The sequence below is a fragment of the Scylla paramamosain genome, chromosome 25, assembly GCF_035594125.1.
Source record: "Scylla paramamosain isolate STU-SP2022 chromosome 25, ASM3559412v1, whole genome shotgun sequence".
NCBI classification, from domain to species: domain Eukaryota; kingdom Metazoa; phylum Arthropoda; class Malacostraca; order Decapoda; family Portunidae; genus Scylla; species Scylla paramamosain.
The window spans coordinates 16170222-16188392 of record NC_087175.1 but is presented as its reverse complement, the minus strand read 5'-3'; the positions used below and the strand labels follow the sequence as shown (position 1 = coordinate 16188392).

The following is an 18171-nucleotide window of genomic DNA, read 5'->3' as shown; positions in this document are numbered from 1 at the left end:
GTGTGTGTGTGTGTGTGTGTGTGTGTGTGTGTGTGTGTGTGTGTGTGTATTTACCTAGTTGTATTTACCTAGTTGTATAGTACAGGGTCCGAGCCAAAGCTCAATTAGTCCTGTCTCCATACCCAAATTTGTCCAATTTCTCTTTAAACATGTGCACACTCTTTGCCGCAACCACCTCTTCTTTTAAGTTATTCCATATTTCAACCGTTCAATGCGGAAAGCTGTATTTCTTAATATCTCCCAAACAATGACTCTTCTTTAATTTCTTCATATGTCCCCTTGTACATCTATCTCCTTCCTCCACTTTTACAACTAGGTCATCTCTGTCTATCTTCTCCTTGCCATTTACTAATTTGAACATTGTTATCAGGTCTCCTCTTTCCCTTCTTTCTTGCAGTGTTGGTAATCCAATTTCTTCCAGTCTTTCCTCGTAACTTAGGTCTTCCAATTCAGGTATCATTTTCGTAGCTGTTCTTTGTATTCTTTCCAATTTCCTTATATCTTTCTTCTTGTGTGGAGACCATACCACTGCTGCGTATTCCAGTTTGGGGCATATTATGTGTGTTATGATTTTCTTCATCATTTCTTTGTCTAGGTAATTAAATGCCACCCTGATATTTGCTAGCAAATTATATGTAGAGCCAAATATTCCATTGATGTGTTTTTCTGGTGAAAGTGTGTCTTGAATTATTACTCCCAAGTCTTTTTCTTCTTTGCTCTTTGGTATTGTGATTCCTCCCATCTTATACTCCCATGAAGGTCTCCTTTTACTTCTTCCCATCTCCATTACATGGCACTTCTTTATATTGAATTCTAATTTCCATCGTTTACTCCATTCATAAATTCTATCAATATCCCTCTGTAGTTCCTCACAATCCTCTTGGTTCTCTATTACTTTCATCAATTTTGCATCATCTGCAAACATGTTAATGTAGCTATTTAAATCCACCGTCATATCATTTATATAGACCTGAAACATTATAGGTGCCAACACAGACCCTTGTGGTACTCCGCTTGTTACTTCGCACCAACTTGATTTATTATCTCTGATTACTGTACTCATTTCCCTACCTTGGAGATAATCCTTCATTCACTTAAGTATTTTTCCTTTTAGCCCTCCTCGATGTTCCAGTTTCCATATGAGACTTTTTTGTGGAACTGTATCAAAAGCTTTTTTCAGATCTAAATAGACTGCATCCACCCAACCATCTCTCTCTCTCTCTCTTGTAGTTTATCTATTACTCTTGTATAAAAGCTCAGTAAGTTTGTTACGCAAGATCTCTCTTTCCTGAAACCGAATTGTTTTTCTGTTATTATATTTTCTTGTTCAAGATATTGCACCCATCTGTTTTTAATGACTATTTCACAGAGTTTACTTACAATACTCGTGAGTGAGACTGGTCTGTAATTCAGTGGTTCCATTTTATTACCTCCTTTGTATAACGGTACTATATTTGCTCTCTTCCATTCCTTTGGTACTTTTCCCTCCTTCAAAGAACTGTTAATTATCTCCCATATTGGTTCTTCCAATTCCTCTCTACATTCTTTCAATATCCATCCATTTACTTCGTCTGGTCCCATCGCCTTCCTAGTATCTAGCTCTTCCAGTAGTCTTTTAATTTCTTTTCTTTCCACTTGTATGTTTGCTATTCCTTTCTGTTGTTCCTCATCTCCCAGTGATGCAAAGACAGTTTCTCTTGTAAATACAGACTTAAAGCTTTTATTCAGTATCTCAGCCATCTCTTGTGTGGTTTCATAAATTTCTCCATTTTTCTTCAGCTTTGTAATGGTATCTCTATGCTTTATTTTTCCATTTACATATCTATAGAAAAGTTTGGGTTCTTCTTTACACTTTCCAACTACATCTCTTTCAAAATTTCTTTCTTCTTCTCTTCTTATTTTAACATAATCATTTCTAGCTGTCCTGTATTCTTCTCTATTTATCTCATTCCATTGTTTCCTCATTTTTTTCCATGCCCTCTCCTTCTTCTTTTTTGCCTCTGCACACTTTGCATTAAACCACACTTTCTTATTTTCTTTTACCTTATATCTTGGCACATATCTTTCAACACCTTCTCTAAACTTGCTTAAAAACACTTCATATTTTTTCTGCACCTCCATACCTCTTAATAAATTATTCCAATCAAGCTCTCCATAGAATTTCTTTAACCCTGTAAAGTCTGCCTTAGCATAATTTTTTCTCTCATTTTTATATTCCTCATTGAATTTTGGCACTTCTTCTTTGATCTCTATCTCCATCTTCACATGATCACTTTTTCCCACGACACAAATATTCTATACTTGGTTCATTTTCTGGCTTTTTTGTAAAAACCAAGTCTAGTAGTGATGGTTCATCTTCCCCTCTGTACCTAGTATTTTCTTTCACCCATTGATTCATCGTGTTTACCATCATAGTCTGTAAAAATCCTTCACTCCATGTACTGGCAATCCCTGTCACCTCCATCTCCCCCCAGTTTATCTCTTTGCTATTAAAATCTCCTACTAGTAACACCTTGTTTCTTATCTTTAGCATGTCATCTATACTTTTTATGAACTCGCTTTGCATGTGCTTATATGTGTGTGTGTGTGTGTGTGTGTGTGTGTGTGTGTGTGCACATGTCTGTGTGTGTTTGCAGTATGAACATTTTGTATCACTTCAATTATCTCTTCTTCTGAATTATCTATCTCTATCCATCTTTATATATATATATATATATATATATATATATATATATATATATATATATATATATATATATATATATATATATATATATATATATATATATATATATATATATATATATATATATATATATATATATATGAGAGAGAGAGAGAGAGAGAGAGAGAGAGAGAGAGAGAGAGAGAGAGAGAGAGAGAGAGAGAGAGAGAGAGAGAGAGAGAGAGAGAGAGAGAGAGAGTTGCACATCATGTTTTAAACATACCATATACTGTTGTCTTTGACTGCTTTCTATTTCACCTGCAGTTATTCTGTTGCTGGTCCAAGTCTGATCCCTTAGTCACATTTCCCTTTATCTAGTATGGTACACAGGCTCTCTGCTCAACTCCTGTTGCCCTGTTTTTATATATGTTTTGTCCAACCTAGTTCTTAATCAGGTCATGCATTGGTCATTCAGCAAAGGTAATGACTGAGGCCCAGACAGATGTTGGTCACCCACACGAGTTCAGCCACTAGAATTGTTATGTTTCTCAAGGGAATCTTAAGACCTTGGTGGAGTCACAGGAAGGTGTTACCCCAGCACAACACAAGGCCACTCCTCTTAGTCTCACTAGTCCTGAAGCAGTGATTGTTAATGTAACTTAGACCAAAATGTTACTTCACTAAATATGTTATAGTCAGTTTTCTATTTTGCAGCTGTTTATTAAGAAGCAGTTATCCTCATATTTTTTTAAGAATGGACAGATACTCAAGGAACCCCATGAATGTTTCCTGAGAATATGTCAAATGCTTTTCTTGCTGGAAGCATCCAACTACAAATCATACTTGAAAACAAGGAAACATTATCAGTAAAGTTTGGCCTGTAGTTACCTCACCTCAGAGAGTAACACTGCTTCCTTCCAACAGAGACACCAGCATCTGCTCAGGGCATGGCAGTGCAGCCTCCAGCATGTGAGAGTGATGGTTCGTATGCCCGGGAGCAGCATGCCGGCGGCCTGTCCTGGTGTGTGGATGCCAGGGGCCGCCCCGTGCATGAGACTCTCACTCGAGGCCACGTCCGCTGCGGCAATAATGGTGACTACAATAATTTATTCCCTTCATTGCTTTTTCAAGGGAGAGTTATTATTTTTCTCTTTTCCTTGGTAATGTTTTGTTGTCTTGTACAATAATTCATTCCCTCCATTGTTTTTTCAAGGGAGATTTATCCTTTTTCTTGTACAATAATTAATTTCCTCCATTGTTTTTTTCAAGGGAGATATTCTTTTATCTCTTTACCTTGGTACTGTTTGGTTGTCTTGTACAATAATCAACTCCTTCCATTGTTTTTTAAGGGAGAGTTGGTCTTTGTTTCATTTATTTTGGTGGTGTTTGGTTGTCCTGTACTTCATTTGCATTATGATGTGACTAGAAAATTAAGGGAATTCTGATATCAGTACTAGGATTTATCTTCATCTCCTAGAAGCAGTGTGAAAACATTGTATATTACCTGATTGATGTGTTAATAGGCACTGCATCAGAGTGGCTGGTGTTCACAGGCACTGCATCAGAGTGGCTGGTGTTCACAGGCACTGCATCAGAGTGGCTGGTGTTCACAGGCATTGCATCAGAGTGGCTGGTGTTCACAGGCACTGCATCAGAGTGGCTGGTGTTCACAGGCACTGCATCAGAGTGGCAGGTGTTCACAGGCACTGGATCAGAGTGGCTGGTGTTCATAGGCATTGCATCAGAGTGGCTGGTGTTCACAGGCACTGCATTGGAGTGGCTGGTGTGTTTTGTTCATGCAGATCAACTTGATTCTGTATCCTGATGCTTCTGTTCATATATTGGTTCAAGCTTGAAGATTTTAGACTTGAAAAGAAATAGGAAGGAACTGGTTCTCAAATAAAGTTGTAGATAAATGGAATGGACTCAGTAATCAGGTTGTTAGTGCAGAATCATTAGGGAGCTTTAAAAGAAGATTAGACAGATTTACAGATGGGCATAATAGGTGGAAATAGGTACCGGTAAGTTTGTTTCATACATAGACTGCCATATGTAGGCTTAATGGCTTCCTGCACCAACCCTTGTATTCTTCTGTTCATGTGAATCCTTCTTGCAGCTTCCCTTGTGTTCTTATGTTCTGTGCTAAATTCTGTGCTTTTCTCAGGTCAGCTTCTGGAGCAGGTGTCAGTAGGGCTGGTGTGTCCTCACGGTGTGCGGCCGCGCATCTGTCGCTCTGAGTGTCTTCATGCCTCCTGCCAGGCTCACCCAGATGCCGTGTGTGTGGCTGACCCTTGCAATGACTGTCGTGTGACCTTCTACAGGTGGGTGGTGGCTAGCTCCAACTCTCCAGCCCAGCAGCGAGTTCAGACCAGGATTGCCATGTGAAGGCTTGATGAATTCTTGCACCAATCCTTATTTTCTTATGTTCTTTCTTATGTTTCCATCCAATAGTTTGGTTAGGTTAAGTAAGGTTAGGTTTAGATTATTTCTGTTCTTGAATTTCATTAAGTAGATCACAGTTTGAAAAAGCATCGTAATCTTGCCCTTAATGAAAGAGTCACTGTCTCAAAATTAATATGCTAAAGCTATTTCCCAGATTTTCCTTGCCATGTATCCTCACCTTGGCCACTCTTCCCTCAAGCAACCCCACCACAGAGAAGGTTCACTGTTTTATAGATGAGGATGACAGGTGGAAATAGATAGGATGTTTCATACAAGAATTGGCATGTGTTGGTCCGATGGCTTCCTACACCAACCCTTGTGTTCTTGTGTTGCTATGTTGATATTTAAACATATTCTCACCTGACCCTCTCTTCCCCCCAAGCAGCCCCAGCGGAGAGAAGGTTCACTGTGAGGACCGGTGCTCCCAGCCGCTGGCCAAGGGCATGTGCCGTGCCTCATTCAAGCGTTACTTTTACAACACGTCCTCCCAGACCTGTGAGGAGTTCATCTTTGGCGGCTGCCTGGGCAATGACAACAACTTTGGCACCCTGGAGGAGTGCCACCAGGAGTGCCAGAGTCCAGGTGAGGATCATCTGGTGATTGTTAACATAGTGATGATTATTGTACAAGGAATCATAATAGGTGAATGTGAAATTTCACTTGTTTTTATTTATACCCTTTACTTTAAACATGGTAATATCATCTGTCTTAAACATGGTAATAATCACGGTACAAGAAACCATTATTAATTAGCATTCAATTTTACTAATTTTTGAAGCAAGGAATATGTTAGTCATGTCTTTTATCTTAATTATCAAGTGCAAAATATGCATTTGAATAAAAATCCCATAAAATGAACTCAAAATATTGAAAGATAAATTAGATAAAAAAAAAAAAGTCTGAGATCTTTGGCTGTCGCTAGCTGACAGCTTCCCTCACCCAAAGGTTTTTCAAGGAATAAGGGATAATTCATAATCAGATGTTTATTTATTTATCTGTTTACATATTTACATATTTTTTTATTCATTTACTTTCCATTTTTATTTATCTTTTTTATTGTTTTTTTTTTATAATTTATATATTTATTCATTATTACTTACATTTATTTATTTGTTTATTTATTTTATTTATTTATTTTTTAATTAGCTAAGGTATTGAAAATGAGCAGTCACACATTTCCTTTGTCGGCAGATATATGCAGCCAGCCAGTGCGGGCCGGTGTGTGCTCTGGGGGCGAGGCGCGCTGGTACTACAACACAGAGACCCGCAAGTGTGAGCCATTCCTCTACAGTGGCTGTGGCGGCAACGGCAACAACTTCAGGAGCAAGAGTCAGTGTGAGGCACGCTGCCCTGGTGAGTGAGACAGCTGGAGTAGTGAATATAAGGGTAATGCTAAAGAGATTCTGGTCACAGGTAGACAGACAGACAGAAATAGATTCATAGACAGACAGACAGATAGATATGTTATGTAGTCCCTTGATGCTTTCTTCAACATAGCCACTCAAACACAGCTCCCTAAACACAGCCACACAAATACAATCACCAGGCACACTAATCACACCAAACATGGCCACACAAACAGTCAACAGGCACACTAATCACACCAAGCACAGCCACACAAACACAGTTATGCACACAGCCACACAAAGTCACACACATACAGCCACACAAACAGTCACCAGGCACACTAATCACACCAAGCACAGCCACACAAACAGTCACCAGTCACACTAATCACACCAAGCACAGCCACACAAACACAGTTGCACACACAGCCACACAAACAGTCACCAGGCATGCTAATCACACCAAGCACAGCCACACAAACACAGTCACACACACAGCCACACAAATAGTCACCAAGAATGCTAATCACACCAAACACAGCCACACAGACACACCAAGCACAATGAGCTGTGGCTGTGTAGTGTATTTAAATTTCAGTGTCAGTGATTCAATTAAGAGAAAAAAGAAAGCTTCACCTTAGGACTAGACATACTTTATATTAGCAGAATGGCTGTTATGGATATTACCTTCATCTCTTCAGTCCTTACTTCTGTATAGAGGCACAGTCTATACCAGCAGCTTTGCCATACTTCAGTCTGACAGTTGCTTTCTCTGTTTTCACCTTACCTTTTCTTGTCTGCATAAATACTTCCTCTACACATGTTTCCATACACATATTGTGGACTGTTTTTTCCACTAGTCCATTCTACAAACATTTCAACACCTAAATTTCATGTGAATGCCTATTTGGAACAGTAGCTTATTTTTTTCTCTCTTTTCTTTAAGTTTGTTGCATTTGCTTATCTCCAGTGCTTTTGGTATTTTATGTGAGTCTAACATGTTTTATCAGTCCCCTTGGGGAAGGCCTTGGTGACTTTTGATAATAATAGCTGAACAATCAGAATGCCTTTCCTATGCATGCTTCACCTTCTCCTTGCCACTAACAAGAACTCCATCCTCTGTCTCTTCGTTCTCACTCTCCCTTACTCAGACTTGAAGACTGCACCTGTACACTCATCATATCTCTGCACTTCACCTTCAGGAACTCTTGTACAGTAAAACCACATTTTACTCCTAAGAAACAAGTACACTTTCATTTGTACAGCAAAATTTCACTCTCACACCCTAATAGAAGATTAAAAAGTATTCATAAACTCTCACCTGGTAAACTCGGGAATTTCTTACTTCCTTCCATATCTCCCCTTTCCTGCAAGTTGATTTTTTTTTTTTTTTTCAGGAGGGAGGTCCCAAAACACTTCGCCCATTTTAGCTTATCTTTTTGGCTTTTTTTAAGGACTGGCACCTTACTGGGCCTCTATATATTTTGTTTGCCCTTGGCCAGTGCCCCTCTTGCATAAAGAAGTACGATCCTACACTCTAAAACTGAATATAATCCCACATTCCATAATCCAAGTTCTATTCTGTTCTCCAGTGACACAACCCACCTTGCCTCCACAGACCTGGTGCTGTGTCCCTACTGGTCAGCCGCCAGCATGGAGCCTGTGCCGTGTTCCCGGTCCAGGGCCTGCCACAACCAGAGCTGCCACGGCCACCCAGACGCTGTGTGCCGTGCTGACCCCTGCACCTGCTCTGCCACCTTTGTTGATGAGCAGGAGCAGCCACTCGCCTGCCTCACCCCCACTGAGCCACCCAAGACTCGCCTCACCTTCACTTTTGAGGAGGTGAGGTTCAGGAGGCCACTTGTACACTGACACCTTGGAGAACTTACTGTCTAGGGGAAGTGTCAATGCTGTGTTTCCTGTCACTGGTGAGGGACAGGCTGGCAGTGTGTCAATGTCGTGTTTCCTGTCACTGGTGAGGGACAGGCTGGCAGTGTGTCAATGCTGTGTTTCCTGTCACTGGTAAGGGACAGGCTATAATTGGTTAGGGACACACTATCATTAATTAGTGCATTTCCAGTCATTGGTTAGAGACAGACTGATACATGATGCTGCTTGACAGCTAAAAAGTGCTGAATGATTAAAAACAATTCAGAATTAATGGTGTTTCCCACCAAAATGCCATGAGCCATCATAATAATAATAATAATGATGATAATAATAATAATATATTAATAACAACAATAACAACAATGATGAATGTTTGATTATCACATTACAATAGACATTAATTTTTTTTCAGTGAGCTCTCCAAAAAAATAAAAGTCATGCACACATACATCACATACAATTAACACGTTTTATAAACAAACATTAAAATCTAAGATTGAGTAGCCAGTGGAGCTTGATGTGGTGTCTGACTCAGTCCCTGTATAGTTCTCCCAGTGGCTCTGTAATGACCTTCAGTCCCAGCTGGAGATGGAGCAGCTGGTCTTGGTGACAGTCAGACTTGCTCTGGGCTTGGCAGACAGACTGGACTGAAAGACATGTGTGTAGCATCACTGGACAGACTGGGTGGGAGCAGCAAGATCATGGAGAATGAAATGAGAGAGGATGAATGTATTCATGTGGTGATAAAAAGTGGGAGACTGAGGTGATGTGTGTGGGAAGGATGAGTTGGGAATTCGAGACGTGTACAAAGTTGGTTGATGTTTAGAGATCAGCTCAGGAAAGCCTAGAATGAAGTGGTTCAGAAGGACTTCAGAGATCTAAGATTGTGCTCAAAAACTGTCAAGGAGTGTGTGTCCTGGCTAGCCATTGGCTGGTGAACAGAGCCTCCACATGCAAACAGTTATGAAACCTTTCAGAATATTGACTGACATCAGTATCCTCATTCATATTCATCCATTTAGTAATTTGCCAATAAATGTAAAGTCAGCTGATTATCTTTTTTATTCATTTGCATGCCACACATTATTCATTACCCAATCAGACTAACATAAAATTGGCTAGTACTCTGCTTAATTCATCCATCAATCCACACACCCACATTTGCCAATCATACCAGCATAAACTCAGCTGATTCTCTTTTTTTTATCCTTCAGTCCACATACTGACATTCTGTAACCTTTCACCCTTTTGTGCCATTAGGACTCCAGCACCAGCAAGAACCATCTATCTATCCACTTGTCCATGCATTATTCATCTGCCTATCCAGCCAACATTAACTCAACTAATTCTGTTTTTGTCATCCATCTGTCCACATGCCCACACATCACTCATCCATTCACCCTCGGCTTCTGTACCCTCAGGACTCCAGCACCAGCAAGGACCAGCAGAGACAAGAGGTCATTGTGGGCCGGGAGGGGGAGACAGTGGATGCTCAGGACCCCCATGGCACCGGGCCCGTCACCATCTACCTGGAGGGTGAGCCGACCCTCACACGCTGCCAACTCCTGCAGCAGCACCTTCAGGAGAGCAACTCATTGAAGTATGTGGCTCAGTGTGATGAGGAGGGCCGCTTCATCCCCACCCAGTGCTACACACCGGGGGTCACCATGGATGGCCTGCTGGAGGAGCCCAAGTGCTGGTGTGTGGATGAGACAGGGCACAAGACTCAGCCCACCGCCTACTTCACCAGGGGAGAGCGGCAGTGTGGTAAGCTTCTCACTGTGTGTGTGTGTGTGTGTGTGTGTGTGTGTGTGTGTGTGTGTGTGTGTGTGTGTGTGTGTGTGTGTGTGTGTGTGTGTGTGTGTGTGTGTGTGTGTGTGGAAGAACACTCTTAACTAATTCACAATGTCTGCTTTTTAAATTTTACAAGCTACAACAAGCAATACCCTGATGCATTCCTTTCCCTAAGAGATTTTGCAATGGAAAATTTCTCCTCAACATTATGAGTTTTCAGCTGCAAATCTTTACTGAACATGTTGTAATCTGCAAACTTACAGATTACAGACAAGGAGTGCACTGTATAGGAAACATTTTATTGTTGAGCTTTTCTGATAACTGTCCTTGGTTATGACATGAGTGCATGAAGACTTGTCAGGGGCCAGCACACCACAAGTGAGACAATTGTTCTGCCACAGACCCAGTAGCCGTGGAGTCTGTGGTGGTGACGCTTGGTTTCCGGGGACGAGATGCTGGCATGAAGCACTTGGGCAAGGTGAAGGGCAAGGAAATCAAGGACCAGGTGAGGAAAATTGTTTGAAGGCAAATATGACTGACTTCAGGTATTAATAATAACTTTCACTGTCCTTTTTGAGAACATCATACCATCTCCAACTCCCTCTTTCACATTATCTTCCAAAACGCACACTTTCATCCACCGGAAATTTGAAATCTTTATCATTATTTTGCTATGTAAAGTACATTGTTGATAAATGTATAGTGTCCCACTCTGTGGATCAAGAAATGTGTAATGGGTCATTTGCAATTCCTTCTTTCCAAGGGAATTAGAGACAGATTCAGATGCAAGGGAATTAGAGACAGATTCAGATGCAAGGGAATTAGTGACAGATTCAGATGCAAGGGAATTAGAGACAGATTCAGATGCAAGGGAATTAGAGACAGATTCAGATGCAAGGGAATTAGTGACAGATTCAGATGCAAGGGAATTAGTGACAAATTCAGATGCAAGGGAATTAGAGACAGATTCAGATGCAAGGGAATTAGAGACAGATTCAGATGCAAGGGAATTAGTGACATATTCAGATGCAAAGGAATTAGTGACATTCAGATGCAAAGGAATTAGTGACAGATTCAGATGCAAGGGAATTAGAGACAGATTCAGATGCAAGGGAATTAGTGACAGATTCAGCTGCAAGGGAATTAGAGACAGATTCAGATGCAAGGGAATTAGTGACATATTCAGATGCAAAGGAATTAGTGACATTCAGATGCAAAGGAATTAGTGACAGATTCAGATGCAAGGGAATTAGAGACAGATTCAGATGCAAGGGAATTAGTGACAGATTCAGCTGCAAGGGAATTAGAGACAGATTCAGATGCAAGGGAATTAGTGACAGATTCAGCTGCAAGGGAATTAGAGACAGATTCAGATGCAAGGGAATTAGAGACAGATTCAGATGCAAGGGAATTAGAGACAGATTCAGATGTAAGGGAATTAGTGACAGATTCAGATGCAAGGGAATTAGTGACAGATTCAGATACAATTTCTTCTTCTCTCGAAGGGAAGTAACCAGAATGTTTCCCCTGCAGGTGAACACGCTGCTCAAACAGATGACTGCCGAGACATTGGAGAATGATGTGGGTGTGGTTGACCTGCCTGACCTCACACAGGTCAAGTTCACTCTCTTGGGCAAGAACAAAATAGATGTTGCATATCAGCTGGAGGAGAAGGTGAGGAACTAAGCTTTTTTAGTGTTAAGTTCATTGGTCCTCTTGTTTTATGAAAGGTTCATGAATCATTACTGTGACTTGGTGGTGGTGGTGGTGCTGGTGGTCAGGTCAGCTCACAGTCCCCAGCTGAGTGTTGATGGTGTGGACTTGTCTCCCTTCACACCATTAGCCTTATTGATCTAACAGAGAACAGGTGCAGGACTTGTGCCAGTGAGAATGATGTCTTTGCAACCCTCCATTCCCAAGACAACACCAATGTGGATGTGTGTGTGTGTGTGTGTGTGTGTGTGTGTTTGTGTTTACCTAGTTGTATTTACCTAGCTGTGGGTCAAGAGGTGTGCTCATGCTGTCCCATCTCCATATCTTTTAATATCCAACTTAGCCTTGAATTCATATATACTTCTTGCATTTACTATTTCCTTGTGTGTGTGTGTGTGTGTGTGTGTGTGTGTGTGTGTGTGTGTGTGTGTGTTTGTGTGTAAAGGAGACAAGCCAAGGACACAAAAAATAAAAGAGAAAATCCATAAGTTGGTCTTAAAATAAGGAAGACAGGAAAAGATTCCCAAACAGAGGCCAGCTTAGTTGTGATCTCCCAACACTCCTATCTTGACAGAGTACAAGTCAAAGGAAATAGAAAAAAAGATAAACAGGCAGAGAGAGTTCCAAAGTTTACCAATGAAAGGGGTGATTTCAGACTCTTATCCATCTATCAACACACCAGGCTGGCAGTTCCACAGGGGATGGTCCAGACAAAGCATGTCACACTCACACACACATTATTTATTCACACACTGAGCTCTGTTAGTCTCCTATGGGGGGGGATTGAAGACTTACTGTTATATAATCCTTTTGATAGTATTTTTGGAATTAGAACAAACTTACTACAGAACTAAACATGAATCTGTCAATCCTTCTAAAATAGATTATCTTCATTTCCATCCCTCTCAACTTGAAATGCATAAATAATGTACACTGATTTGTTAATCATTAAAAAATAGATTATTTTATTTCCTCTCCCTCTCAACTTGATCTTCTTACTCTTTTATTTTTTTTATTTATTCATTTACTTATCTATTTATTCATTTATTTATTTATTTATTTTATTTTATTTTTATTATTTATTTATTTATTTATTTATTTATTTAATCTTAGTTACTAGTTATTTATTTTCTTATAGTGTTGCAGAATTTTTTAATGAGAGTTCCCTCACACACACAGGTCAAAAAGGGAGAGTTGGCCCTTGAGTTGAATGAGGAACGTCTGCCGGCTGACCTCCGCTCATCATGGTTCCACCACCAAGTGTCTGAGCCGCGGTGGAGGTTCGCCCCATCAATGCAGGGCCGGGCGGGGGAGGTGGTGAGTGCAGCGGTGACCCTGGAGCCACCCTATCTGGCCGCCACAGTGGTCCTCACCGTGGTTTCGGCCATGCTGATGTGTGGCCTGGTGGTGGCTGCTGTGCTCTACCGCAGACACAAGACCGGACACTACCCAAAGGTAATGTAATGTCATTTTTCTTGAGACCATTCAGTAAAGGCCAGTGTTTACAGAAGTCTTGATAAATTTTCTTGAGACTGTTATGTGAAGATCAGTGTTCTGAGAGGCCATGATAATGTAGTCTGACTGTAATAGCATATGAAAAGAGTGGTGAGTTTGTAAAGACGGTGGTGTGAGTAGAACAGAGGAGGAAGAGGCATAAAAAATCACATCTGAATAAACTATCAACTATACTGTACACATTGAAAAGGCAAAGAGTGGAGAACTTGTAAAGAAAATGTGTGTGTTTGTGTGTGTGTGTGTGTGTGTGTGAGCAGAATAGAGGTGGAAGAAGCATAAAAAAATCTCATCTTAATAAACCAAATTACACTGTTTCAAGACTCTTATCCTCCAAATTTTTAATAATCCTTTTGACTTCTCTTTAGGGATTTACTCTCAGTGGGCCATTTTCCCTTCCTTTTTGTTGCCTTAGACCAATGTCCCTCTTACGTAAAAAAAAAAAAAAAACACAGCTCCCTCTCTCCGTCACCAGGATCCCCGTGGCTCCATGCAGTCCCTGGCATTCAGTGAGGCATCCCTGGACCGCCGCAGCGCTTCCCGGCTCTCCCAGCAGTTCCAGCCGCCGCCACCACCACGCAGACCCACTGTCACCACAGTAGAGAATGAGTACCGCAATGGCCGTCACTAAGGCAGCGGGAGGCCAGGAGTGGCCTGGAGTCTCCGCACAGCACAGGAGGCGGCTCAAGTCTGTGTCTGGGGATGAGTTGACACTCCACACTGGGGAGGGGAAGGGAATGGAAAGCTGCTGGATTTAGTTGTTAGGAAAGTACTATTCTATCATGTTGTTTGTAGCTTAGTTATTTAATTGAAGTAATGGTACCATGATTACACTGTGTTTGGAGTGGTGCAGTGGTCTATGCCTGTAGTGGTGGAGAGGGGAGGTGGTAGAGGCACTGCAGGCCAGCACAGGGAGGGGCAAGTGATGCTGCATTTATCGTCTTCATCATTCATTTCTAGACTCTGAGGTGAACTGTTTAGTCATTCCAGTTTCCAGTCTTTCTGTAACATACACCAAGACAATATATTATTATCCATTCTCTCTGTAAGCAAACACAGCACTGAAACAAAGATTGATGTCCTTCAATGAATTATTCTCATTGGAAACATATGTATTTGTAATTATAACATAAGATAAGTGGAATTTCATTTGGAGTTTTGTATCAGTAGCACAATATTTTTTTCTGAATTGAGGATGACTATTTGTCATTTGTGATAGTATTAATTAGTGCTCTCTGTGGCAGGTGTTAATCATCCCAGGAAAATGTGTTGCAGGACATTGACAGCAGCAGTGTGTCTTGTTTTGCCTCAATGTATAGAGAAATTAATTACGTAACTTGCAGGATGAGAGTCAGGCAGACCACACTGGGGTGGGCCAGCAGGACAAGTCAAGCCAGGGACAGAGGAAGCACCTATAAACTGGTTCTCCAATACTTGCTTTAGCAGGAAATGAACTTGATTTTAGTCCAGTATGCAGCCTGAACTAGCTCTTGTAGGCCAGGTGTCCGCAGCAAGACAAGGTCTGTGCACTGTGTCGCTGCACCACCACAGCAACACAACTAAAGAGAGTTTCAAGTTCATACATTCAACAAGACACAGGCTGAGAGATAAGAACAAGATAAACAGAGGAATACTGAAAGCCCCTCTGACTACTGCTTTTCAAGGAAAGAAATGTGTCATCAGTGAATCAATTCTGAGTCTCTTAAGTCATCCGTGAGGGCGAGGCACTTAATGCTGAGCCTGCACTGTGTGTGCTGTGAGGTGCTGCTACAAGGAGGCAGCAGCAGTGCCACAGTGATGTAAAGTGAACATGTTTTTTCAAGGTTTTTGTGGCATTTTTACATGCTTGCTTACCAATATTGTATGTGTAGATTAGGTATTTTTCTAGCCATTTTTAAACATAGCCACCTTTGTACGAGGTTCAATTCTATATTGTACTGTATGTTTTCACTAGGTATGATATATATATAATAATATACTGATATAATTATCATAATAGATGAATAATAGTGTTTTAGCAATAATAATGCCTGTATAATAAAAGCACAAACTACTATTCATGTTCTATGCACCGAACATAATTTGAAGTGGCCATTCATCTCCTTCTCTACTGTGTGTGTGTGGCTAAGCCCTCACTGGTTCACTCAGTCAGGCTCTCTCTCTCTCTCTCTCTCTCTCTCTCTCTCTCTCTCTCTCTCTCTCTCTCTCTCTCTCTCTCTCTCTCTCTCTCTCTCTCTCTCTCTCTCTCTCTCTCTCTCTCTCTCTCTCTCTCTCTCTCTCTCTCTCTCTCTCTCTCTCTCTCTCTCTCTCTCTCTCTCTCTCTCTCTCTCTCTCTCTCTCTCTCTCTCTCTCTCTCTCTCTCTCTCTCTCTCTCTCTCTCTCTCTCTCTCTCTCTCTCTCTCTCTCTCTCTCTCTCTCTCTCTCTTCTCTTCTCTTCTCTCGTGATGTGCAGTGATCATACTATATTTCTCAACATTAATATTTCCTCATTAATTTAACAGTTTAACATCCTCATCCATTGAAAAACAACAGCTCAATTTCATCCAAGAAGGTCTGGGCAGTGTATGATACACACACACACACAGCACACATACATACATACGTACATATGTACTATTATAGCGCACACCTTACCTTCCCCTCGTGTGATTCTGGCTTTAGTAGTACTTCATTTCTGTAATTTGTTTTGTCCATCTATATCACTTTTTATTCACTTTGAAGTAAGTTGATAAAGAAATCTGATTGTTACATAATGTGTGTTGTTTATTATTATCTATGTTGATACATCTTGCTGTTATTTGTTTATACAGCTCTACTTTTTCTATTGGTTGAGTCATTTCACAGTATCAGATATATTGGATGATGATTATATTGGACATTTTGTTTAGTTTGGTGCTCTGTTTAAATCATTATATATATATATATATATATATATATATATATATATATATATATATATATATATATATATATATATATATTATTATTATCATTATTATTATTATTATTATTATTATTATTATTTTTTGACTGAAAATTGTTCATAATGTTTGTAACTATAATAAGAATCTTTTTCATACTGTAATTCCATTATTAATATATTTATTGATTGTCATATGTGAATCAGAAGGATTTGGATAAATGTTAATATAGGTAGTTGTCAGACTAACAGATCATTTATTGTAATATATTGATGTACTTATCTTTCAGAGCTTGCACGTTTCATACTACGTTACTGTAAAAGTAATATTTAGCAATTTTCAAGTTTTATTTATTTATTTATTTTTATTTATTTATTTTTTTTTTTTTTGTCAACACATTTTCCTTTTTCTTGGAATTAACTCATGGATTCTTAATCCAAACTACACTATTTTCTTTTAGGCATTTATTTTGGTATACACAAAATTTTAATAATTTTCTTTGCACTTCAGCATTGCACTTTCTTTTTCACTCTCCAACATCCAGCTTCTATCCAAGTATTGACTAATAATTTGCAAATCTTTTAAATTTCACATCATTGCACTTGAGTCCTGCAATTCTCCCACACTTTGTTTTGCTTTGGTGGCTTTCATCACTCTCATGTGGTGCAGGATCTGTCCACAAAGGTTCAGCATTCCTGGGCTTTGTTTCTGACTGAACTCCTCTGTCTAGCATGGTATCAGTTTGCCTGATGGATGGAGCCATGAGTTTCTGTGCTCATTCCCTCACTTACTTCATTCCCTCAACCTGCTCCCCATTTTCTCACCCATCATTTTCACTCCCCCATCAGCAACCAACCGCTGGGCCTCACTTGGTCTACCCTCCCTTCTGTATATTTGTACATAACGTCAACACTCCTGTCTTCCCAACACACACCCTCCCCTCTTCCTCGTGTTCCCCAAAAGGTGTGATGATGATGTCCGTTTGTATCATATATTTAAGTTGCGTCAAGTAATAAAAAACACAAAGAAAGACTTCTATAACTATAAATCACCTCTCATTTTCTGATCTCAGGGAGTTGGAACTGAAACTGGAAAATGGGACGAATACAAACATCAGTGGTATGTTAAAACTAGATAGATTGAGATATTAGGTGGGACATGAAGGAAGAATGCTGACTTCTTGAATGAAAAGGATTAGGAGTGTGAGAACATGCCAGGGAAAAGTGTTATAACTACCCGACATGAAAGACACATGACAAAGTTATCTAGGACTTGAATATATGCATGCATTAACTGTACATATGTTGAAAATATATTGAAGTACTAGTCAGGAAAAGAAGAAAGGATCGAGACTAATCAAGTGAAAGGGGTTTGGAGTGTGAGAACATGTGAACAGGAGAGTTATAACTAGCCAGCCTGAAAGACTCAAGACTAAGTTATCTGGGTCAAGAGAGAGAGAGAGAGAGAGAGAGTCGTGTAGCAGAGAAGGAGAGTTACTCCAGGAACAAGGTTAATATTTATGTAAGCAAAGCTCTGGTCTAGGGCAAAAAAAAAAAAAGTCATAAAAAGGTCTACTGAAGGTGCAATCCCTAAAGAATATAGTCTGAAAATAATCATCCAGAATTTAAGAAGCCTCTTGAAACCTCCCTCTTATAACAGTTGAAGTCAAAGGCAGGAAGAAATACAAAAGCAGGCAGGGAGTTCCAGAGTATATCAATGAAAGGAATGACTTCCTGACATGTATAGATCTTCTTGAAATCTGAAAAAGAAAAAGAAATAAAAAATATTAGTCACAGGGAAGAGTTAGTAGGCATACTATAGTTTATACTTTATGTTGTGTGAAATTGATGTTTGTTTGAGATTGACACAAGCTGAGTCATTGAGCTTT

General features: G+C 40.1%; 1 protein-coding gene across 1 annotated transcript in view; it reads left to right on the top strand.

Moving 5' to 3' along the window:
• Positions 1-15592, top strand: part of LOC135113234 (uncharacterized) — a 269545-nt gene extending 253953 nt beyond the window's left edge. Inside the window, 10 exon segments of the mRNA XM_064028420.1 lie at positions 3590-3757; positions 4830-4986; positions 5490-5689; positions 6299-6460; positions 8072-8295; positions 9765-10110; positions 10539-10642; positions 11671-11811; positions 13030-13305; positions 13838-15592. Coding sequence (XP_063884490.1) covers positions 3590-3757; positions 4830-4986; positions 5490-5689; positions 6299-6460; positions 8072-8295; positions 9765-10110; positions 10539-10642; positions 11671-11811; positions 13030-13305; positions 13838-13993 — 1934 coding nt within the window. The 3' untranslated portion in view covers positions 13994-15592.
• Positions 15593-18171: the final 2579 nt, after the last annotated feature.